Raw genomic sequence first — 25004 nt, 5'->3', positions numbered from 1 at the left:
TGCAGATTTCTCTGTCCCAATTCACGCTGTAAATGGCAATACTAAAAGCAAAAGAAGAGTGCTGAAATCACCTCTCTAAAATTCTTAGCATGTAGAAAAACCGAACTTTGGTTCATACCTTTCCCTGAAATGCCTCTTTCCAGAAACTTGCAAAGAGCAGGTAAGGAGAATTTAAGGACAACAAGTATGACAGGGCAGGTAAGTACAACATGGAGTGCTAAGCATATATGTTTCAGCATACATGGTGGCTTTGAAGTGCTACTCAAAACAGATTACCATTCCTTGATTTTGAACCAGATATGCGTTCAAATTTTAAAAGTTTCTCCACCACCAACTACAGCCAGAAATAAGCTCCTAAAAATAAATGGTACAACTTGAAACTTAAAGGCAAATTATGTAGTTTGCAACGTGACTGCAACTATGCAGCCTTCCAGCTTTCCTAACTAACTGAAAGAGCACATATTTGGCCCAGACATGTTCCAATATAGTTGGGAAAGGGAATCCTACCAAGTGGATCCCACTGACAGTGCTCTTATTTCCCCCGATTCAGTTTCCACAGGATGTTTGCAAGGGTGCTCTGACCTACCATGAGCTTCTGGGACACGCTGTTATACATGGAGTATCGGGAGGATGTGCCCTGTACAAGGGAGTCTGCACTGAACTTATTGCTGAAAGAGCCAAGGACAGGCCGCCTCTCACTGATCTCGCCGTCAGATTCGCTGCTGCTTGTGGTGGAAGACTCTGAAAACCAAACAAAGGAAAGAAATGCTCCGTCTATGCCCCAGCATAATCAAGTTATTCATGGAGAAGAACATAGATCTATCTAGCTCAGTACTGTCTACTCTGGCTGGCAGCAGCTCCCCACGGTTTCAGACTTATCTGGAGATACTGGGGTATGAATCTGGCACTGTTTGCATGTCAAGCATTTGCTCTACCACTAAACTATGGCGCTTGAGCCTTACAGTTCAATTCACTGCTGGAAATCTCTTTAAACTGCCACCAAGTGCTGTAGGAAGCAGACATCCCTCAAACACAATCCTTAGTGTTGCACTGGCTTCATGTGACAAGTAAGGAGATTCCAATTAAACAGCAAGAAAAACTTTCTAGCAGTAAGAGAAGAAGAAGAGGAGTTTGGATTTGATATCCCGCTTTATCACTACCCAAAGGAGTCTCAAAGCGGCTAACATTCTCCTTTCCCTTCCTCCCCCACAACAAACACTCTGTGAGGTGAGTGGGGCTGAGAGACTTCAGAGAAGTGTGACTGGCCCAAGGTCACCCAGCAGCTGCATGTGGAGGAGCAGAGACGCAAACCCGGTTCCCCAGAATACGAGACTACCGCTCTTAACCACTACACCACACTGGCTCTGTTCGAAAGCAGAATGGACTCCTTCAGGAGGTGGTGGACTCTCCTTCATTGGGGGTTTTTAAGTAGAAGTTGGATGGCCGTCAGTCATGGAGCTGAGTCAGAAAAGTTGTTTTATAGACTGCAATAACAAATGAAAATTCCACTGACTTGTTTGTACCCTATATAGCCCCCAGTGCTTCTGACCTCACATGGTACTCACAATGGTTTAACTATTCTTCTCTGGAAATTAGCAAGCAGGGCTCTAATGATACCAGTTAGTCCATGACTCCATTCTATGTCCAATGAAAGGTTGATTGCAGCACAACCAAGTTTAGATGTGGACAGGCCCATGTGATGTTACCTCTACAGTTACCTTGAGCTCCATGATTACCAAGTTGCGTTTCATCATCTGATGTGGAGCTGAGGGTCAGACCCAACTCTTCGATCCTTTTCTTCTGCCTCTTTAGGGGACTGCTATATTCAGGTTCTGCTCGTCGCTTCATTTTCTCTGCAAGGAGGAAACAAAATATTTAATTATTAAAATATTTCTATATTGCCTATTATAGGGGCATCGCAAGGTGGTGTACAACAATACCAAGAAATACAATACAAATACAATCAAAATGATTACAATGCAATCCGGTGGACAGTAAAAATATTCTTAAAACCCCAGAATGGCTAGTGGTAATAGTCAGAAAAAGTCATAGTAAACAAGAAGGTTTTCACCATGTGCCAGAATAGTTTCAAACACATTCATAAGTGTGGCATAATTTTAGGGCAGTGGAATATTTAGGTTTTCAGTCCTTATATAGAAACATTCTCTTAAGAAGAAAACTCTTTCCTCTGTGCACTTTCAAGACCGCTCATAAAAAATAGGAGGGAAATCAGGAAAGCAAACAATTTGCTCTCCATTAATTTAAAAAGAATGAAAACACCTGAATAGGCGTTTTCATAGCATGTTTTCATTCCACCACTTTCATCATACACACATCCCAGTAGAACACAGTTCTAATTCAGGTTTCACTGATAAACACACAAGAGAAAAAACAGCACAATCCTATTGTTTATTCTCATTGAGCCTTACTTCCAGGTTACTGACATACAACTGCATCTGAAGATTGCAATCCTAACCACACTTGCTAGTGAGTAAGCCCTATTAAGAGAGTGGGAGATGCTGCCAAATAACCATGCACATGACTGTACAGCATGCTCCTTTGAACTCAGAGGGGAAATTTATAAATAAGCATGAACAGGACGGAGCTGTAACCATGCAATCCTATACATATCTACTCAGAAGGTTCTACTGAGTCAGCACCAGCTTACTTCTAGGTAAGAGGCTGCAGCCTAAGCTTGTTAAGTTATCACAGTACATAAACAAATAACAAAAGGTGCCCAAAGTATACCACCAGTTTAGCAGGCAGTCCTGAGTTAACAAATTTGTGAAGAACCAGTTTCTAATGCCAGAGCATTCAGAAACCTGGTTATAAATAATGTTATTTATATGAGCTCTTATATACTGCAATAATGTACTGTAGTTGCTAATAAATACATCAAAAGCATTATTTTTTGTTATGGAAGATACACTGATACCACAGCATAATAGGGCTAAATAACACACCACTGAATTTACCACTCCTGGGATCACTAAAACTAAGAGAAGAAACATCAACTATGTGGTACAAATTTTCTTGAGGCAAGTGAGGAACAACAGGGACAGCACTGTGGCTATGCTTATTGACGGTGGTGAACACAACATTGTTCATTTGTACAAATCATAAAACTGAGTAAATTGAATGTTAAACATGAAAGCTGAAAGTTGTACAGGCATAGTAAAATTTCCAGGATGAAGCCATCCCCTTCCAGTCTCCCTGCAATCAGCACGAGAAACAGCAGCTAGTTAAAAGGAGTATCAACGGGAAGATTCTCATTTTAGTTCTTCTATGGGCAACATTTTACAGCACAAATCATATACATGCCTACTTAAATCCCATTCAGTTCACTGGGGCTTACTTCGAGGTACGTAGATATATGATTCGAGCCCATCCATCACTGGGCAATGAGGGATTTTACTGAACAGTAGCACTGAGTCACATTAACTTGGAAATATAAATGAATTATATAAAAGAACACTGCACAATGCTAGAAGATCTCACAATACATTGGGGGACAGTCTCAAATTTTATTCTGAATCTGTACAGTCTTCAATACCCAACAGAAAGTAAAGCACAGTATTGTAACAGATAGTTTCTTCACAATTTCATCCAGTTGATTGGTTTTATAACAAAACCCATTTCTATGACGAAGCCATTAAGTGCTCAACTAGGAATATGATATTTTAATTCAGATGCCAGCTAGTGTACTTATATTTACTAAACCTTATGGGGGTGGGAGAGATGGCCTTAATATAGCCACCACCACAACAAAACACTAATTTGCAAAGAGGACTGAGGGCTGGGGGGGGGGGGGAGAGAATCAGAGGAAAACACCAGAGCAAAGGAGGTGGTTTAGGTAAGGGGAAGAAGTTGGGATTCCAGGTGGAAGCTAAAAGGAGCGTGTGTTTCTGTGCAGAATCCACAGTCTGTGGAGAGCTGCAATCTGACTTCCAGCAGGCTTACCCAGAAGTAAGTCCAAATGAGCTAAAGAGAACTTATTTCCTGGGAAACATGCTTAGCATCTCAGCCTTGGTAAAAGGAGGAAACCGGGAGATGGAGATGAGAAGGGAGGCGAGGGAGTATCAGGACACAGGAGAGACAGAAGCCTATCAAGCGATGCCCTCAGGAGGGAAGGTCTCGGCTAGGCTAGGAGACATAACGGGGAGAGGCAGGAACTGGGGACGGAGAGGGGCAGACAGGGGCGGCCAGCCTGGAGTATTCTCGGGAGCTGCAAACAAGTGGAGACAATCGGAAAAGCAGCGAGACAGGGGCGGAGGGGGGCAGAGAAGCAGGGGCAAAACGCCCCCCCCCCCAGGCTCGTTCGCTCTCCCCGACCCTCCCGGGACCCCTTGCTACACTCACACGAGGGGAAGGGGGAGGCTCTGTCTTAGGCCGGAGCGGGAGATGAGGGCAGAGAAGACCGCGAAGGCCGAGCCTCAGCCCCCTCCAGACACGCGCCTGGGCTCGAGAGACAGAGAGAGGAAAGAAGGCCGGATCCCCCCAACTCCTCTCCGCCACAGTTCAGTTTCGTTTCCCGGCAGCTCCGCACTGGGACGGGGCCCTTCCTTCGCGCGCGGCGCAAACTAATGACGCAATGGGGAGGCGAGAAGAAGTCCTAGAGAGGCGCAGGGCCCCCTCGTGGCGGGAGGCTGCAGTGTGTGTTGAGGGAGCGGGAAGCATCTCAGAGCTTGCACCTCGGGCAATGAATACTGTAGTACATACAGGGGAGTATTAAGCGAAAACGTAAGCTTCTTGTTCCCCACCTTGCACGATTAAAGTGCAAATTAAAGTTCCCTTTAATTTGACGTTTTAAAGTGCTGTAAATAATAATGCAGCGCATTTGGAATAGTCTGCGTGCTTCACACGTAGGTGAAGGATAGCTCAGAGTAGACCCATGTCCTAGTAACTAGTTGGGTATTGTGGAAGATCAGCAGCCTTGCTAATTAGCATAAGGAGGAGAGAAGTCTACGGGGCTGTATTGTTCAGGGAGATACTCAGACCATAGAAATACAATTGGTAGAGAGGTCTCTGTCTGATGTTATTTCCCCTCCACTCCTGGGAGGGAAGGAGTAACTGATACAAGAGAATAAACATGACTTCAAACCGTATTTTCCCCCCAAGACCCATTTATCCTTATTAGAACCCAATAAGGCAGACATATATGCACAAAGTATTTGTTTTTAATGTGATCCCATTGAGATCCCAAGATGAAATTTTGTAGGAAGCTCTTTAAAATATGAAATATTATTTTTTTGGAATTCTTTAATCATATTGATTTTTTATATCACTATTTAAAAATTTTCAAAACATTTAATTTTGTAACTTAACTTAAAAGTTTAAAGTAAGTCCATCGTGTGCCATATCATATTAAAGCCCATGAAGTTCTGAAGAGATTTGTATTTTTAGTTTTGAATTACTGGGATCTTTTCTTATACTACTTTTAGGAAACAGAAAAATGAAAGCAATATAAAATGGTAAGGTAAATGTCACTGGATCACTTGACATGGAATGCCCCTAAACCAAAAAAGAGATGTGCAGAATGCATAAATATGTAACAGATGAAGTCTTTCCAATTTCTGTCCTCCATCTTTTCCCCTGAAAAGTCCAGGTAGGTGACAGAATGGTTAACACCTTCAAACAGTCCAAAACAAATACATACACTACAAGCAAGCTTCACATGGGCATATCGGTGCAAACCAGAGATAGCTAACCTGTGTAGTCCAACAACACCCACTATACCTTGCCCATGGCGGCTGAGTATGATGGGAGGGCCAGAGATTCCCCGTCCCTTGTGTATAACCATGACTTTAAAATACTTGATGCACCAGGAAAGCATTTAAGAATAGGCTTGTCCACAGCAAGAGACAATTGATAAGGAGAGTGGTATTTTAAAAAATATGACCAGGAGCTTTTTCTACCAACAAATTACTACAGGCAGCAACCATTTTAGACATGCCCAATGTGCATGTGCACATCATCCTCAACCCAAAAGTGACATGAAAACATCACCAAAAAGGGGGAGGATGGGGCAGGGGCAGAATGGAGTGTTTGCAGGCATTTTCAATAGTGTTTCACTTAAAACACATAATCCCCATGTCAACTGGGAGGTGCCTTTGATCGGATGCATGGTCTTCTTAAGAGTTGCTTCAGCCACTGCAGTTTGCCTCAAAAATATCAATTCTATATACACTGCTGCATGTCTCCTGTAAGCGCATTCATACACAGTGAACACCCTGTGAAACAGACACTTCGAAGTTGACACATGACTATGCAGATGCAATGTCATGGCAGGGGACGGCAGCTGGGATAGCAGAGCAGAACATCCAGAAAGGTAGCTTCCCTCTTCTGAAACGAGAGTGTTTCTAAAATTGCCAAATAACAGAAATCAATGAGAACTAGGTGCACCATCATGTGTAACAAGGTTGATATAGCAATGCAGTTTGCCTCATTTAACCCATTCCAATAACCTTGTTCCAGCTGATTCCCAAATTGGTGCTCATGCGCCAAGGTGGTTTTGAGGGAGGAAGTGCTTTCAGATCATGCAATTCTTGGTAAGAAAACACTGCCACTTTATTAGAATTGGGGAGGGGGACCACATATTCTTATTATATAATTTATAACAAAAGTTAACATAGCTTTATGGCCTATGTGCCCCTGCATCTTATTTCATCTGTTTGAAACTACACTACCAACATCTTCAGGGCAAAGTAGCATTAACAAAAAAAAATATGGAATTTATGAACTTGCAATAATTTATTGACAATAGTAAACTACTGTGGTGGCTCAGAACTCCTTGCAACGGGGAATGTTAAGTGTCTTTATCCAGTTATAAAAGTGTGAAATTCTTCATTAGCATTAAAGCTAGAATCAATAAAAATAAGGTAGCCAGACTCAATTGGCTAGACACACAGAGCTGGGGAGTACCACACATGAAGAAAGGATATTGGCTTATGAAAGCAACTTGAACAGAAATGACAGGTTTTTAGTTCTTTTATATAAATTGTAACTTTTAAACAAAGAAATAAATAACCACCACAAGACATATCAAGGAAACAAACAGAAAGAGCTGCCAATCCAATTTGCCTGCTAATTTGAAGCCAAAGCCCCTGAAATGGAACCTGAGTTACTGCAAACTTATAGTGCTATACCAGCAACATACTGTGAATACTGATAAATATGTAGTGCCACCTTCTGCTCATTCAGAAATGCAACTTCTTCACTCAAAGCCCTCCTACCACACTCTACACACACACATACACAGCGAGAAATGCAAAAGCGCTGCTACAGTTTTGACTATGTCTGCTCAATTTTGGCAACAGAGCTTGAGAGAAAGTGATTAAGATGCTTTTCTGGGAAGTTGGTATCAAACTCTTTGGGGCTTACGGCAGGGTAAATTTAACCTTGACAATTTCTCCAGACTTATGCAGCTGTAAATATTCTTATTCTCTTTATGAACCCATGAGTCATGTGTAAACAGCTTTCTGGCACAAAAAGCAAATATGTACTACATCAGGTTACACTTAAGCAGTTATTTAGCTGATGAGCTGGCACTCTCCAACCTATTAGGAGGGAAGCAGTTAAATTTAAGTTTGGTGGTACATTGTCAACTCCAAGAATTTCATAGCAAGAACAGAAACACGGGTTTAGTCACCTAGTATGAAAAATGGGTTTGAGCCTAACAGTTTTCGATTGTACTCTTCAGAGATGAGGACATCGCACATTCACTTAAGAAAAGAACAGGACCCTGCCAAGCCCTTTTAATCCACAATTCAAATTCCAGTCTCTTCATTGTTCCAAGTGTCCAATCCATTCTCCCAGAAAGCATCCAGAGCAGGCTCCAAACAACTGCAAGGGTACGGTGCAGGCATATCAGATAACATGGTGGCTGTCAGAGTCTCCCTCATAGTCATCACTTTCAAAGCTGCTTAATGACATGATGGACTGCACAGATGTAAGGCTACTGCTCTCGCTGTCTAATGTTGAGGTAATGCTACTGCTCTCGCTGTCTGAGGACGTGCTGAGAGTACTGCTCTCACTTTCTGACGCTGGGTTCTCCACAACAACCTGCTTCCCTGCAATTAAAATACACAGATAAAAAAAATAAAAGCAAAAGTGATTTGAGGCAAGTGCAGGAATACCCAACCAAAGGATTTAAGTTTGGGAGTATATTTGTTTTTCAATGGTGCAGGAAAAATACATTTAAAAGTACAGTAAAGGCAAAGGGTAATGAGGACTAAGGGGGAGCGGGCTTTGCTTTCAGTACTCAGGGGTAAAACTTTTATATTCTGCACAGCTCTGGTCTTTCATACTGAATACTGTCCCTTCCCTTGGACCAGTGCCCACTCTTCTCCCAAGGAAGTACACAACTGTCTCAAGGACAATGCTTAAGAGCACAGAGAGGGTTAGAGAAGAGGAAGAAAGAGAAATAAAGGAGACACAATGTCTCAACATAAAATCAATACAGAGGTGGAGCAATGCAAGGTGTCTCTGTCTAAGCCACTGATGGCCAAACTTGGCCCTCCAGCTGTTTTGGGACTACAACTCTCATCATCCCTAGCTAACAGGACCAGTGGTCAGGGATGATGGGAACTGTAGTCCCAAAACAGCTGAAGGGCAAAGTTTGGCCATCACTGGGACTCTAAGCTGATCTCTAGACTGCTTGACTGCTTGTAGCAGACATGCCATCCTCACTTGCAACATAACAGTTAATCAGTTGTTCCTAGGGAGGTGGTCCCCAAATTCCCACCCCCAAACCACCTGAAATGGTCTTTTCTGCCAGTTGTTGCAATTATAATGTGCTGTGCTAGAGGCTACATGATATTAATTGGGTTTTTATTGCTTCTTTTATTTCTTACATATTGCATTTTATTTAATTGTATTACAATTTGAATTCCATAGAAGTCAAATTGTAATACAACCCAATGCAAGATAATAAACAAAAGGAGCAATAAAAATACAATTAAAAATCAATACGAATATTTCATATAACATATGTACTCTCTCCCATCTTCAACCACAAATCCACAGACCCACTGCAGACCACCTGAATGAAGCTTCCAGGTAGTCCACGGACCCCATTTGGGGTCCCCTGTCCTAGAGCATAGTCTGAAGTTGTATAATAATAATAATAATAATAATAATAATACCTTTATTGTCAATGTACAACCTGTGTACAATGAAATTAACCAAGCCTCCCTCCCCTCAACACAAACACTCAATCCCATTGCACTCTGTGTGCTTGTCACACAACACACCAACCCCGAAAGTCTGCTGCACTATATTATTTTCCATTCAGCAGCCTAACAGCCCACGGATAGAAACTCTTTGTTAGCCTGTTGGTACGATTGATTAGACCTCTATATCTGCTGCCCGAGGGTAGAAGATTAAAGAGGTGCTGGCTGGGATGTGAATCGTCCCTGGGAATTTTTCTCACTCTCCTAAGGCAACGATCCCTTGCGATGTCATCTAGCTGTCTCAGGGGACAGCCCATGATATCATGTTCACTGTGTTCACCACCCTCTGTAAAGACTTTCTGTCCGTGGCTGTCAAGCCAATGTACCACACTGTGATACAATATGAGAGGACACTTTCTATTGTGGACCGGTAGAAGGAGGTCATAAATTGTTGTTTAACATTGTTCTTTCGCAAGACCCTGAAGAATGAAGACTCTGTTGGGCCTTCCTAACCACCTGAGTTATATTGTTTTTCCAAGTGAGGTCTTCACTAAGGTGAACTCCCAGGAATTTAAAGGAGCAAAGCTAGATTCTAGTCAGTGTCTTCTCAGCAGCTGCATGACGGAAAATCAAATGTAAATATAATAAATAATGTAAGTAATGCTAGCATGAAATGAAGAAGGTGGCTGAATTAGAAGATTAACCCACATTGCTTTATCTAAATTTTTCTACGTTTTTGTATCTTAAGGTGTCTGTGTCTGTGTACAACAACCTTGCTGTTAGCTTTGAAATTTGTCTCCAAAACAGCATCTGAAACTGAAAAAGCTTTATTCATGAACAGAAATAAAGCAAGGCACAGAAACCTAACTGTAGTTTGCTATCAATATATTTCCAATTAAACACTACGCTACGCAGGTGCCAAGGAATGTTCAAATGCCTTAGGAATGGAGGACCCACCTCTCACCTTTTCGCTCTTGGATGAGGGAAAGGTGGCGATGCTTCGTCTCATCATCCAGGTTCTCCACCATCCTATCAATACAATTGTCCAGAACTAGCGATCGTGTCTTGGATAATATCGTCCCCCTGCATATTGGACACTCCAGCTTACGCTTCATCCATTCATTGATGCAATAGGAGCAGAAGCTGTGTGCACAGTTGAGAGTGACAGCCTGAAAAGTTCATATTATATATAATACATTAGATTAGGATTTCTATCCCGCTTTCTTTACAGAAGCTTCAAGGCAGCTCAGAATGGAAAATAAAATTCAAAATACTAAAAACAATGTAAGAAAATGAACTGCCAGAACTGGATAGCTTGGCTGGTTAGAACATGATGCTGATAACACCAAGGTTGCAGGTTCAATCCCTGTATGGGACAGCCGTATATCCCTGCATTGCAGGGGGTTGGACTAGATGATTCGCAGGGTCCCTTCCAGCTATGATTCTATTAAACATCCACATAAAAGGATAAAAGAGAAAATGAATAAATGGAAACCAGTAATATTGTGTGTGTGTATAAAAACTAGGAATAACGTATTATTTATTTGTCGCTATAAAGGAAATGAACTTAGACATGTACATTTTTGGAAGCAATTATTCGAAATTGAGAAATAATCTGTATACTTATTTTTTAAAAGTAGATTGATATTTAACATATTTTAAAGGTATGATAAAATGTAATAATTGTGATGCCAATGGTCTTTTAGTAAGATATTGTAGGATTATTGAAAAGGTTTATTATTATTTTTTATTATTACTATTATTATTACTGTATTATTATTATTGAATATATATACTGCCCTATACCCAGGGGTCTCAGGGCGGTTTACAGAATAAAATCAAGATATAAAACCACAAAATACCTAATAAAAACAACAACCCAATAGCCCCCCACAAAAGAACACATTTTAAAAGGGCATAGGATGTATTTATATAATAGAATGTGTTGCATTAAATGATATTCTAATATCTGTATTATCTTTTGGAGTTTGTATAGCATGTATAATGTTTATTCATTAAATCAAATGTTTATTTAATTCTTTTAAAGGAAATTGTGTATATCACACACATATCCCTTCCATGAGCAGGAAGTTTCATGAGCAGACTTCTGCTCACAGAATCATTGGATCCAACCCACAGAAATCCCAGGAATAAAAATTGGGTTCAGCAACTTTCAAACTGATTTGGTGTCAATAAAAGGGGATTAAAATATATGTATACTTACTACTGCTTCTTAAAGTTTTTATCTTTCAAATCTTACCTCAATGAAGTGTTCAGAGCAAATAGTACACTGCAGCTCATTCTCCAGTACATCATTCATGTGGCTCAAGGCCTCTTCCTTTTGTGCTCGTGCCTTCTCCTTCTCTTCCTGTAGCCCAGAAGAAAACGAACCCAAAAACATCAGGTAAACAATGGTAGAATGAGAATGTATTGGGCACGTGAGACATACTTTCCGAAAGGTGAAAACTTTATTAAACTTAAAAATCTGCACAAAACAAAATGCCCCTAAAGTTATATACAGCTAAAACCCTCCACTTCACCACAGTGTAGAAATAAAAGCAAGGTGGTGGGAACCTATGGAAAAGCAGAGAGCAACTTCCTTAAGCTGCAAAGTGTGAGGCTTTGGAGCAAGGTCTAAACTTCGACTGTTGTGTATTTTTCTTCTGTTCATACCTTAGTCTCTTTCAGTTCCCTGTCCTTGGCTTTAATGATCTCTTCAAAATCCTTCTTGCTACGGCTCAGTTCTTCCATCAAAGCACGATGCTGAGAAGTAAGATACCAAACAGAAATTCTCATAAACGTACCAATTAGGCATGCCAGATTCTACTACGCATCCTGAAAATATGTCAACCCACTGCATGAATACAACTTATTTCCTCTAAATAAACATAATCCGTAAAACATACACATACTTAAAACTTTAGATTAGAAAAATGAATAGGCAAAAGGTATGTAAGGATGCTGCTAACTGTACAAAGGTAATCAGATGAACTATACAAAACAAAGTTAAAATAAAATTAATCATAAAATACAATTAACAGCAGTGTATCACACCCAGTTAACCAGATAAGGCCACGCCGACACTGCTTTGAATACTTGCAAAAATAGGAAGCTGTCGCCTGAATGACCATAAAATGGGAGACAACTGGCTTTCTACTACAGGTTTCATAGACAGGGTGCCACATCTGAGAGGCCCTTCTATATGGAGTGGCTCCCTAGCCTATTCTTAGTGAGGACACCACAAGCAGAGTCTTGTGCACAAACCTTACAACTCAGGTTGGATGGTTCTGGGGCAGGTGTGCCTTTAAGTATTGGGTCCTAAGCTCTTCAACGTTTTGTTCACTGATACCAACACCTTGAATTGGCCCTAAGAATGTACTCATACATATAACTATAACATCAGGAGCTGAATGAACATTTATAGGCCAGCGGTAATTCCCATGATTGTAGCACCTGGAAATAAGTCTGCCTTTAGTCACAAAAGTAGCGACCATCCAGTTTGGGAACCTGTGGGCCTCCACATGTTGCTGAATTACAACTCCAATCCTTGACCACTGACCATGCTGGTTGGGATTGGTGGGGGAGTCTAACAACATCTGGATAGCAACAGGTTTCTACTCCTAGCAAAGAGCTTACCACACATTTCCTAAATGATCCTCATGATAGAAAAAGACCCTCTGGCCCAGGTAACATTTTGTGAAGGTGTGCCAAGAGGGAAGAGAATGTGCTGCAGCAGTGGGATGAACAGTAATAACTTACAAAATGATGGGACCAAGCCAAGAAAAAATCAAATTCAACAAGCCATCATTACAGATTGCTTGTGGTTTTGATACTGTCTTTTCTGTTCTTCCTAATCATCCACTATTTTTGCTACTTGCAGCCAATCAAGCATGTCTCACTGCAAGAGGCAGAACTAAGCATTCTGGCAATTCGCCAGTGGGGGTAACATTTGAACATCCTCAAGCGATACAAACATTGGAAATAACCCAACACTGTGCTACGTTACCTGCACTAGAACCTGGGTCAGTTGTTCCTTCAGTCTCCCTTCTCCTTCTTCCTCTTTTGCTCCCTAAACAATAAATAAGAGCCTGTCAGTCAAGTAAAGGAAAGACATATAGAACTAAGAACAACAACATGAAGGATAACAGAAGCTAGTGGGAAAATATGCTAAAAGGAGTCAAACAAGTTTTCTTCCATGCAGTTATAAAATAACAATAAAATGGCTGCTGCCTACACAAAACTGAAACCTGAAAAGGAAATCTTCAATTATTTTTATTTTTACAGTATTCCTAATCAGAGTCACATACCCCTATACAATACACTATCTCAGGGGTCTGCAACCTTTAAGACAAAAAGAGCCACTTGGACCTGTTTCCGAAGGGAAAAAAAACTGGGAGCCGCAAAACTCGTCATTATAAAAATAACTTTTCTGTCACTTTTTTATTATTTCTTTGTTTGACCCCTCAGAATTACTCCTCCTCATAGAAATAAACGTTAAATTAACAAGTTACCTTTGTGTGTGTGTGTTCTTCACTCCCCTTCAAAACAGTGATCAGCGTACATGCCCCTTACAATGTGGCGGGCGGGCGGGAAGGTGACGTTGGGACGGTGCGTGACTAACGCACGCACCGCCCCCATGCGATGTCACAGCCAGTACAGCGCCCATCACAGTGGGGAGTGTCGGGGCGCACAATGCGCCTCCTCCCCTCGCTAGTATCCGCCCCGGAGCCGCGGCAAAGGTGTAAAAGAGCCAAATGCGGCTCCGGAGCCGCGGGTTGCAGACCCCTGCACTATCTAATCATGTAATGCCTAGAGTATCTTCACTTGTTTGTTCTCTCTGCTGTGGTTGTATAGGCAAGGGAGAATGGCCCTAGCTCAGTGGTAAAGCATCTACTTTAAGTGCAGAAGACCCCAGGTTCAATCCTTGGCATCTCCAGGTAGGGCTTGGAGAGAACCTAATATGAAATCCTAGTGAGCCTCTGCCAGCCAGTGTAGACAAAACTGAGACAGATAGACCATTGGTCTAAATCAGCATAAAGTAGCTCCCAATGTTTCTAACAGGGAAGGAAAATAGCCGGAGCAGTGTCTTCTTTGCTCCCTCCTTGCTAGAATATGTGCTATCACAAGAATGTGAATCATTGATGGCTTTCTCCTTGGTGGAAGAAGCAGTCACCTACAATAACTGTTTCAGGCAGTGGATGTTATAGCTGCTCTACATTGTTGGAAGAGCGGTTTTAAAAGTCCTGCTTGCTGGCTGTAACGTGTAGTCTTTATGGACATTAACAAGGTGAGTTTAAACATTTTTAGAAAGTGTTTCTGAATATTTAAAGTGCAGGTTACTATGATAAAGGTGAGCTCTACTAAACTCACTGGAGCTTTCCAATTAGCAAAAATTGTGTAACATTAGGCCACAGTTAGGGGTGTGTGCTGCTAACACACACTCACACAACTAGTACTGTGTGCTTAGCTGTCTTCACTGCCCTTAATAGCTGCAGAAACTTCTCTCAAACCTGCCACCCTCATAGGCAGACTTGGGGACACAGAGAGGTCTTCTCAGTGGCTGCTCCCAGACTCTGGAACTCCCTGTTTTTGCTATTCTTACTTTATCTGTAAGCCGCCTTGAGTCCCTGTCAGGCAAAAAGGTGGGGAATGAAAGAACAAACGAATGAATGAATGCAGTCCCCATACCTGAAAGGATTGCCGTAAGGACTGAGGCAGCATGGCAGAATGTATGTGACAGTCACAACCCAAGAAGCTGCCCAGTTCAATTCTACCTCTTCAAGAACAAGCTTGTTCCTGCACCTCTGACAAAGTTCTGAGGGTGTGGCAGGAAGTCAATGTAATGGTTCTCCCCTTGATTGTCCCACCAATGGTGCTAAGAGGAACAGACAGGACACACAGCAAACCTACTGCCCCTAAGCTACCATCATGCATACACTATCAATGGTGATGTTTTACCATCACAAGCGCAATACAATACAGATGATACAATGTGATAGAACAAAGCTATTAAACATTTTGATGTAAATAAAAACAATAGATTGCAAGCCACATTTCTTATCCATTCATAATCATTTGTGAGCATCTGCCACAAGCAATAATATGCTTGTTCACTGAAGTAACGTGTGAAGCAGCCATGAATCACTGTGTTTTAGCAGACAGCCCTTATTAGTTGTAGGTTTCTCTTAGCTCACAAATCTAAGGAATAGTTGGCTTTGTCAAAAACAGAAAAGAGATTTCTTTCACACTTAGTGGGAATGTGCAGAGGTGAGTAAAATACTGGAGAATGGTCCTGGAGGTAATTAAAAATATTTTTGCAATTTAGCACGCTTAGAGATCCCATCATATGTTTATTAAATTATTTAAAAGACAGCTTCCTTTGATAACTAAACAATTTGTTATATGTTCATATAGAACTATAAACTTATAAAGATCTGGAATCATATGTGTAAAAACATGAAAAAAAGGTAATCAAAGTAAAACAGATTTTTAAAGACAAATTAGTGAACAACTGGTATTGGTGAAGCTTACTGCTTTATTTTTCAAAAATCACAAAATTATAATATGATCATAGTGAGTTAGAATTACAATATATTAAGAGGAAATTAAGTATTACAGATATGGAGAATGTGTTTATTGAACTATGAAATAAAGAGCTGGGAGAACACCATGGTTATAATAGCTGGGGCATTAACCATGATCTAGCAATTTAATTGCACACTCAGGCTATATGCACATTGGTGCCTTGAAATACATTGAGGGGGTTTTTCCGGCAGTGTTTCAGGTTGCTTTTTTAGGTTGTTGTTCATGCCAGAGAAGGAGTGGGGATGTCGTCATCTGATGCTCATTACCTAATTTGCTTACCCACACTGAACTCCAATTCACTGAAGCTGTCGCTGAGAGCTGCCTAAGAGTTACAGACCTCAGCTTCACCATGGTTTTCATTTTTTAATCAATGGAGGCTGTTCAGAAGAACAGCAAACAAGACTCCAGGATACCTGTGGATTGTGGCTAACTTCATGTCTACTCAGGTTCAAAGACCAGCAGTGGGAGTGCACTGGAGCTAGAGAAGGGGTAATGTGTGCACAGCCTACGCTGTGGTTACAAACTACAGTGGTACCTCGGGTTAAGTACTTAATTCGTTCCAGAGGTCTGTTCTTAACCTGAAGCACCACTTTAGCTAATGGAACCTCCTGCTGCTGTCGTGCCGCCGGAGCATGATTTCTGTTCTCATCCTGAAGCAAAGTTCTTAACCTGAAGCACTATTTCTGGGTTAGTGGAGTCTGGAACCTGAAGCGTATGTAACCTGAGGTACCACTGTACCAAATGAAGCCGTGTTATACCCTGCTGTGATAAAACTCGTTGGCTTTCTTTCACAGACAGAAGGGGAAGTTCTGTTTTGCCACCCATCCTATTCTTATCCCTTCTCTAGCAGGGGCCATGAGGAATCAAACAGGGACAAAGATAATTAAACACAGTGTATTTCCATTGTTCATTTACTGCTAGACACTTTCCTTAGCGCTACTACTTCATCAGCAGGAATTTCAAGCAGAGTTGCTGATGGAAGAACTAGAAGTATTTTAGGGTCAAAGCAAAGAACAGTATTGTAATCTCTACTGAAGTGACTGAGCAACTAGTAAGGAAGTGAAGCAATATTCTGCTAACTACTGTGCCCATCAGACAACAACAATCCATTCACTTCACATCTTTTTATTGAACCCATAGCTCTAGGAGAGAGAGGCCTTGCACTTCAGTACTGATCTTCTGGTGTCCATCATTCAAATACAGTAATAATAATTATTATTATTATTATTATTATTATTATTATTATTATTATTATTTATTATTATTATTATTTATACCCCGCCCATCTGGCTGGGTTTCCCCAGCCACTCTGGGCGGCTTCCAAAAGATTATTAAAATACTTTGATACATCAAACATTAAAAGCTCCCCTAAACAGGGCTGCCTTCAGATGTCTTCTAAAAGTCTGGTAGTTGTTGTTCTCTTTGACATCTGGTGGGAGGGCGTTCCACAGGGCGGGCGCCACTACCGAGAAGGCCCTCTGCCTGGTTCCCTGTAACTTGGCTTCTCGCAGTGAGGGAACCGCCAGAAGGCCCTCGGTGCTGGACCTCAGTAAGCTGTGGCTCACAAGCCAGTAGATGCAGCCATGTTAAAAACACATCAAGTATCCTGAGAGCAACATGTCCATTGTTGCTGTTCTTGCTATCTTGCCTAGTCTCACCAAAAGATGCACCATCTGCAGAAATGCAACTCGTGTGTCTCACTAATCAATGGGCTTTTTGCAACACAAGAAATTCGAGAAAATTAGGACAGGGAGCAAACAATTCTCTCTTTGCCAATCTCATCATAAAACAACTACAGTGAATTTTAAAATGCTGCGCTTATTTTAAAAAATACAAACTCTAGGGTGAAACAGGACCAAGTGTTGACTCCTTCATGCATAGTATTTTTATACATGTGATAATTTTTGTATGAAAGAAGGTATGGTACATGACTGGGCAGCCTAATCAATGTATGAGCCCTGAAATAAGTTACCGCAATACACTGTGTACATGATGTTGCACATGCTTTTTCCTTGTCGTCAGATATTTCAGTGTAGGAGAAATGTCATAATTAATCTACCCTGTGCTAATAACTAAACCAGCTGGGATTTTTAAGCAGCTAAACTATAGTTTCAAACAAGTTGGCAACACTGTTGAAAATAGCTCATTAGGCACACTAAATGGAGGACTAAGAAACCTCAGTGCTGAAAAGGAAGGTGTGGTGGTTTGGGAGACTATGGCAATGCTAAAAATGCTAACCTTTCCCCCATCCAATAATTCTTGCTTAGGCACAACTACAACACTTGCAAGTTTTCAAATGGGTGAAGTATCACAGCTGCACCTACCTCCAATTCTTCACAGACGGTCTTCTGCAACTGCTCCACTTGCTGCTGTTGCTGCTCCTGCTCAGTGCATAACTGCTCCCTCAGTTCCTGCAATTCCTGCTCCAAAACCTGGATCTCTACAGGAGCACACTTGTTCATTTGCCTCACATTCAGGACAGCTGTCTGTTTCTCCTGCATCTTGGCTTTTAGCTTTGTCATATCCGCTAGAGTTTTCATTATTTGTTCCAAACCATTCCAAGACTGTGCCAAATTTGGGGCTTTATGGTCCTTAGAAAGAAGAGTTAAACCATGCTCAGGCGGAATGGTGCTACAGTGATTTTTCTTCTTCTCCTTTTTACTGGGCCTTGGAGAAACCAACACTGTTTCCATGTTTTCTGTTGTTTGTCTGGACAGCTCTGTCCTGCCTCCCTCACATTTCCCCAAAGAGTCATTTTCTGAAGACACCCTGTCTCTTTTGGTTCTGGAATTGGAAGGCCCTTCCGCTCCAGATGCCTCAGATTCCTCCAAGCTAATTTTACGCTTAGCCCTCATGTCTTTCGTTTTCTCTGTCAGCTGGTCATTTTTCAGCGCCAGAAATGGACTGACTTTCTTCCAATCTTCCCTTATTAGTGTATATTCATACTCAGCTGTTTCTCTGTTTTTAAAAGGAACTCCTAATTGGATATAGTCGCCTTCGTGTAAGAGATAGGGCCGTGATGGATCAATGCGTTCACAATTCAGCCAGACACCGTTTAGACTCTGGGAAAGATAAAAAAAAATAAGAGAGAGCTAGGAAAGGTGCTTGTTTTTCTGCACATCAAAAAATAAAACAAACAAACCAGAAAAGCAAGCCAGCAAAGAAAACCTGCAAATAATACTGCAAACAAACAAAAAACAGCAATCCAGCATGAGACAAAAGCAGTATTTCCCACTCCAACAGGAAACATCTGTGCAGATTTTGTATTTTATATATTTTATGTATCCATGTTGATTAAGTGATTTGTCCAGAAACTAGCAGTGCAATCCTATGCACATCTAATCAGAAGTTAGTCCTGGACTTACTCCCAGGAAAGTGGGACTGTAGCCCAAAGAAATTTATTACAACTCCCTGAGAAGATAAATCAAGATTTAAAAACAACAGCCCCTGGTACACATGGCACTCAAGACATGATTTATATGTTGGAAGTGTGACAAGTCTCTCTTCATCAGCTGAACTAACCAAAATCTTTGGGATCTCCACACTTTAAGCTGGGTCACGAACCTGTGCCCCTCCAGATGTTGACTCCAACTCTCATCAGCCCCAGCAAGCACTGCCCATAGTCAGGAATGATTACAGGTGCAGACCAGCAACAACTGGAGGACCACAGGTTCACCACCCCTGCTTTACACAAAACTCTTCCAAAAAAAAGTGGGGGGGGGGAATAATCGAAAGGATATTTGCTTTATCTTTAAAAGGACAACACATACAACAAGACAAAATAGCATCCAAAGCAAAATGTGAGACACAGTGTGGTAAAATGGACAAGAGTGCTGGGTTTGGAACCAGGGATTACTGGGTTCAAATGCATGGCCACTCACAGCCGCCCCTAGCCAACCCCACGGGGCTGCTATGTGGATGAAAAGGGGTATCTCTCAAATGCTCCTTGAAAGAAAAGGCTGCCATAAACTCAATAGGTGGGTTAATGCAAGCCACATTTTCAAACTCTCTCTCAGCATTACCACCCGCCCCCATCTGCAAAAAAGAGAACACTGGCTTACCCGCTATAAGGATTACAAGTAGATAATGCATGTTTTAACACTTCTGTAGTATTTTTAAGTATTAAGTGCCACAATCATCTGAAATTCATTATACAGTAACTGCAGGACCTTATTGGTGATGGCATCCCAGCTACGGAATTCGGAACTTCCATCTCACTTTAGGAGTTTGACTGTTTGTTCAGGTTTTTTGAAGAATATTAATGCCAGAGCTTGTGGCTTATTTTTTACTTGTTTTACTGGTTAAGGTTATAAGTACTACATATTTCTCATGTATATACTGTATATTTTATATATTGTTTTAAAATCCTATGTGTGCTGCTGTAGGATTGCTGTTGTTATTATTATTATTATTATTATTATTATTATTATTATTATTATTATTACAAGTACTACTATTTTGTGTGCCACAGGCTTCCCAGGCAACCAGCCCCCGCTACCATGGCAGCTCCCTCAAAAAACCTTTCCATAAGTCTGTAGGCCTTCCTGAACAACAATGTGGCTGGTTTCACTGGTGGGAAGGGGTGAGAGTGGAAGGAAGAAACTGCACAAAATTGGACAGAGAAACCTTGCCCTCACATAATCTTAGGATACCACTCATTATAGCTACTTCATCAATTCTCTAGTCTAGATGATAAATTCCAAGTACTAAATAAAACAGAATAATCCTATACAGTGGACCCTCCAGTTATATACCACTCTGGTTACATAACTTTCAGGTTACGAATGCAGCAAACCCAGAAGTGTATACTTCTAGGTTTGGCGCATGTGCATGCACAGAAGTGGGACCTCTAGTTACTTTTTTCGGGGTGCACACAGACCCCCGGAACAAATTAAATTCGTATCCGGAGGGTGCACTGTATTATTGAGGTAATTCTCACAAAGAAAGTTTACAGAATCAGGTATACATTATCACAGCCATAAACTGTTCCACAAACTGCATACAAAATTAGCTTTTCATGTGGTTCGCCTGGCACTCCAGCTTTCCTGATCACAATTTCAAACTGGATTCCACATTCAGCATCTTTCAAGTCAATTCATTTTTAGTAACTTTCTGTACCTTGTTATCAATCACTGTCCACTGCCCATCAGTATTTTGCTGGAAAACACAGTGGTTCCGGGAGATCATCAAAGGACAGGATTTTGACATCAGTTGGTAAGTAGCACCAGTTCCTCGACCTATACTTACCTAAACAAACAAACAAACAATTAATAATCTACTTTACCAATATCTCCAACTTATCTATTCTGGATTTCAATGCTGTGAAATGGGTACTTCATTAGTTTCTTACAGTAATTCAAGGGAATACATTAAGCCACCATACAAGTATTCCATTATTTTACTTGCAGTGCCAAGATTGCTTGATATGTCAATGTTGGTTGCAATGAAATACAGGCATATAAAAAGATGATTTCCTGGATGCCAAAATGCAAGTTTGGGGCAAGTACTCCTTAGTGAGAGAACCTCAGCATAAATTTAAAATCACAAAATATGCAGCAAAGTAAAGCATGGAAATATATGCTGTTACACCTTTAAAATATGCCCTTCTAAGTTCTTCCCAAAGTTCTCCTCTTCCTCTAACATTGAAAATGACCACACATTTGGGAAGTTAAAAATGGTTTACTTACAAACTCTTCAAAGCTCAGATTCATGTACTTTTCCATACAGCATTCAGAAAAAGTTGCACAGGTGGTAAAACTTGGTGAAAATTCCTAAATTATTGGTATAGTAACACAATAATGGCTTGTAAAAGCCATGCGGTCTGAGCTGCAGCAAACAGTTCAAAATGTCTTCACACACTGAGCTTCTCTAGTAGACTGAGGTACAACAATAGGCCTGATTGCCTTCCCCTTAAGGTGAGAGCTAAGCTAGCTAAGCCTGGCAAGTAAGTTTACTCTACAACATTAACCTCTTAATTAATTAAACCTAAACATGTTATCCCAGTCAACACATTTTTAAAACCTGTGAACTATTGTTGTTGTTGTTGTTGTTGTTCATTAGCTCTCCACAAATGAGTATTTGTTTATTTGTAAAAAGAGCTATTTACTCTAGCAGGCAAATCCAAAGTAGCCTAACAAACAAGTCTGAGCAGCCAATAACAGCTGAGAATGCCACTGCAATTATAAATTCTTCAAAATCCCATTTAATTCAGCTTTAGGCTTGTATTAAGCAATTAGACATTTATTCATTTTTTTCTATGAAGATCAAACTTCAAATTACATTAATGTAATACTTAACAATCTGGACTATGATGTCAATATATACAGTATTGTAGATAAGCCCCTTTCAGGTTACATTAAATGCTTCATTTCTCCTTCACCCCAAAGCTCTGCAGTTGATGCATGGCTTTCAAAGCATCTCCAGGGACTTAAAAAGAGGGAAGGTTTCTCAATATATTTTCAAGCTGTACGGCTTCTATATGAGCAGGGATTCTTGGAGACTCTGTCCTGCCTTCTGGCTCGTCACAGTTCAATCTCACCATATGGCTTCAGAGATTATCATGTTCATAAGTACAGAGCCTCCAAGTAAAAGACACAGCTGACAAATCACAAATTTTCTCCATCCTGTCACTTGTAAGGTTATCACACTTTTCTACCAAAATAACTGCACATGAACAACCATCCTTTGAAGATCTGTCATATCTTTCATTATAGTACCTTGTATTGGTTCTTGTTGCTTATTTTTATGCACTGTGAGCCACTAAGGAGGATATAAATTTCAATAAAAGCTTGAAACCTTCCACAGCATTTGTTCCCAGAATTATGGTCAACATTTTAATAAGACCTACGGAGCCTGAAACTCAAAGTCAAAATGTATCCATGGGCTTGAGAACACCTTTGCTTTTGCAATTCCATACTGATAACAAAATCAGAAGGCTTATTTTGCTGCTGTTGCAGACTGCTGTTCATTTATGAATAGTGAACTGCATTTCGCTTGGTGTCAAAAGCTTGCAGGTGAACTTTAGATTATGCTAGATACATTGTCATAACCAGCAAAGCTGTTCACTAGATTTCAACATATGGGCACGTTTTAAGTTAGGCAGGGGAAAGTTTCTTTTAAACTGAAGGTCAAATCTTTAATGATGAAGATGTGCCAGCATGGACACCTCTGTGGCTACAATCTTAAGTACATTCAGGAGAGTAAGTCCCATTTAACTAAGTTAAGATATAGCTCAGAGTGAAGATGCTTAAGGTGGTCCTGTTACAGTTGGTCCTGTAAATTCTTACATCAGTTTAATCTAGATTCTAGAAGGAAATGAAGCAATGTTTGGGCACACATATGAGGGTGGTAACACAAGAATGGGTCTTTTCTGTGGTGGCTCCCTGTTTATGGAATACGCCCGCTAAGAAGGCTCGCCTGACACCTTCATTGCATATTTTTAGGTGTCAGGCAAAAACACTCCTCTTCTCCCAAGCCTTTGGGCTAGTTAAACAATGTACTGTATGGCCTTTTAAACTGGGTGTGCATGTGTTTGTTACTATGTTATGCACTTCTGTGTTTTTATATTGTAAACCACCCTGGATGAAGGACAGTATAGAAATTTAATAAATAATAACAATACTGGGTGGAAGTTACAGGATAGGGCAACAAACCACGTTTTGGCCCACTATGCTGACTGTTGAGGGCTTTTTGCTGTTTTATTTCTGCAGTTCACTGCTTTTTTATTGTATTTATTGGCTTTATTGTTTTACTGAATGTTACCCTAAACGTTTAAACTGAAAGGTGGGACAATCACTTTAAAAACAGAAGAAGATGACCCATTCAGCCCCAGCTCTAAATTTTGGCCCTTTAGGGCTGACCTAATTCTGCTCTGGACCATAAAGAAGGCTGATCGCCGAGGAATTGATGCTTTTGAATTATGGTGCTGGAGGAGACTCTTGAGAGTCCCATGGACTGCAAGAAGATCAAACCTATCCTGAAGGAAATCAGCCCTGAGTGCTCACTGGAAGGACAGATCGTGAAGCTGAGGCTCCAATACTTTGGCCACCTCATGAGAAGAGAAGACTCCCTGGAAAAGACCCTGATGTTGGGAAAGATGGAGGGCACAAGGAGAAGGGGACGACAGAGGACGAGATGGTTGGACAGTGTTCTCGAAGCTACCAGCATGAGATTGACCAAACTGCGGGAGGCAGTGGAAGACAGGAGTGCCTGACGTGCTCTGATCCATGGGGTCACGAAGAGTCGGACACGACTAAACAACAACAATTATGCTCAGACCGAGGCTATGGGGAACCATGGGGTGGGGAAAGAGCAAGAAGAAGCTTCAGTTAGCGGGCTGATAGTGATACGGTACAAGAGGCAAATGAGAAACTTAATATCCGGCTCCCAGCTGCTTTATTGATCCCACAGCCCCGACCCGGACCACTCAGCTGAGGAGGGCAATTCGCGCGCTCCCCTCCGAGGCAAAGGAGGGCGCAGTTCCAAAAGCGGGCAACAGGAGGCGCAGCTTTCCTTTCTCTTTCCCTTTCCCTTCCCAACACGGTCCCTCACTTCGCCGCCGCTCCTCAAAGCCCCGGCGCTCGAGGAGCGGGGCAGCTCTCGCCGCGCTCTCTCTCACCTCGCTGCCGTCCTCCAGCAGCAGCCACTCTTCGCTCATCCCCACTCGCTTGAGGCACCAAGTTTGACCCGGCCCCCCTGAGGGGCGAGAAACCCTGCTGTCCCCGCCAACGCACTCCGCCATCTTCCGCGGCCCGCGCGAGCTGCAGGCAGAAGCAATCGCTCGGTTCGGAAGGAACAGATCGGCTCCGCCTGCCCTGGCTCTTTTCTTTTTTTCCCCCCTTTCCTTTAAAAAAATAAATAAATAACTACGAGCGGCTTCATCTGCCCCTCACAAAGATGGCCACTTTAACGGGAAACATCCCCCGCTCACTGCTGTAAACAGACGAGATCAATCGATGCCAGAGACAGCCGCTGCAGCCGCTGTTATTACGTTAGCTTTTTCGCGAGCTGTATCACAAACAGGCTTCAAATGTAGTGGGGGGGGGGGGCGGCGTTTGAAGGAGGTCTTGCCAACTGCCGGCCTATTTAAATAATAATTCGTTTGCTGTGTATTCATTTACTTTCTTTCTCGTCTGAGTTTATTTGGTTTTAAGGAGATAGCTTCCGCTGCTGCTGCTCTCAGGTTTAGCAATGTTGTTGGGGGGGAAGGGTGTTACTTAGAAACAGGCAATATTTCAGGGGCTGCAATCC

The 25004-nt window shown here is 41.5% G+C and overlaps 2 protein-coding genes across 3 annotated transcripts in view; both read right to left on the bottom strand.

Annotated features, from left to right (window-relative positions):
• Positions 1–4543, bottom strand: part of CMTR1 (cap methyltransferase 1) — a 32551-nt gene extending 28008 nt beyond the window's left edge. The window contains exons 1-3 of the mRNA XM_081186386.1: positions 4360–4543; positions 1719–1853; positions 587–741 (exon numbers count right to left, since the gene is read on the bottom strand). Coding sequence (XP_081042512.1) covers positions 587–741; positions 1719–1848 — 285 coding nt within the window. The 5' untranslated portion in view covers positions 1849–1853; positions 4360–4543. The remainder of the gene's footprint in view (positions 1–586; positions 742–1718; positions 1854–4359) is intronic.
• A 2426-nt stretch (positions 4544–6969) lies between these two features.
• On the bottom strand, positions 6970–24663 carry RNF8 (ring finger protein 8). Of its 2 annotated transcripts, none has more exons than XM_081186433.1 (8): positions 24373–24661; positions 20874–21002; positions 18080–18817; positions 13177–13239; positions 11844–11933; positions 11431–11538; positions 10135–10339; positions 6970–8069 (listed from the first exon to the last, which is right to left on the bottom strand). In XM_081186433.1, exons 1-8 carry the CDS (start codon positions 24493–24495, stop codon positions 7867–7869), a joined length of 1659 nt encoding a protein of 552 aa, XP_081042559.1. In that variant the 5' UTR covers positions 24496–24661; the 3' UTR covers positions 6970–7866. The 2 variants fall into 2 exon arrangements, with proteins under 2 accessions (XP_081042559.1, XP_081042560.1); XM_081186434.1 differs by having other exon boundaries at positions 7893–8069; positions 10128–10339; positions 24373–24663.
• Between the last annotated feature and the right edge of the window lie 341 nt (positions 24664–25004).

Source organism: Podarcis bocagei (assembly GCF_964188305.1).
Source record: "Podarcis bocagei genome assembly, chromosome: 3".
In the NCBI taxonomy this organism is placed as follows: Eukaryota; Metazoa; Chordata; class Lepidosauria; order Squamata; family Lacertidae; genus Podarcis; species Podarcis bocagei.
The sequence above is the reverse complement of the archived record's forward strand: the minus strand, read 5'-3'. Positions and strand labels throughout refer to the sequence as shown.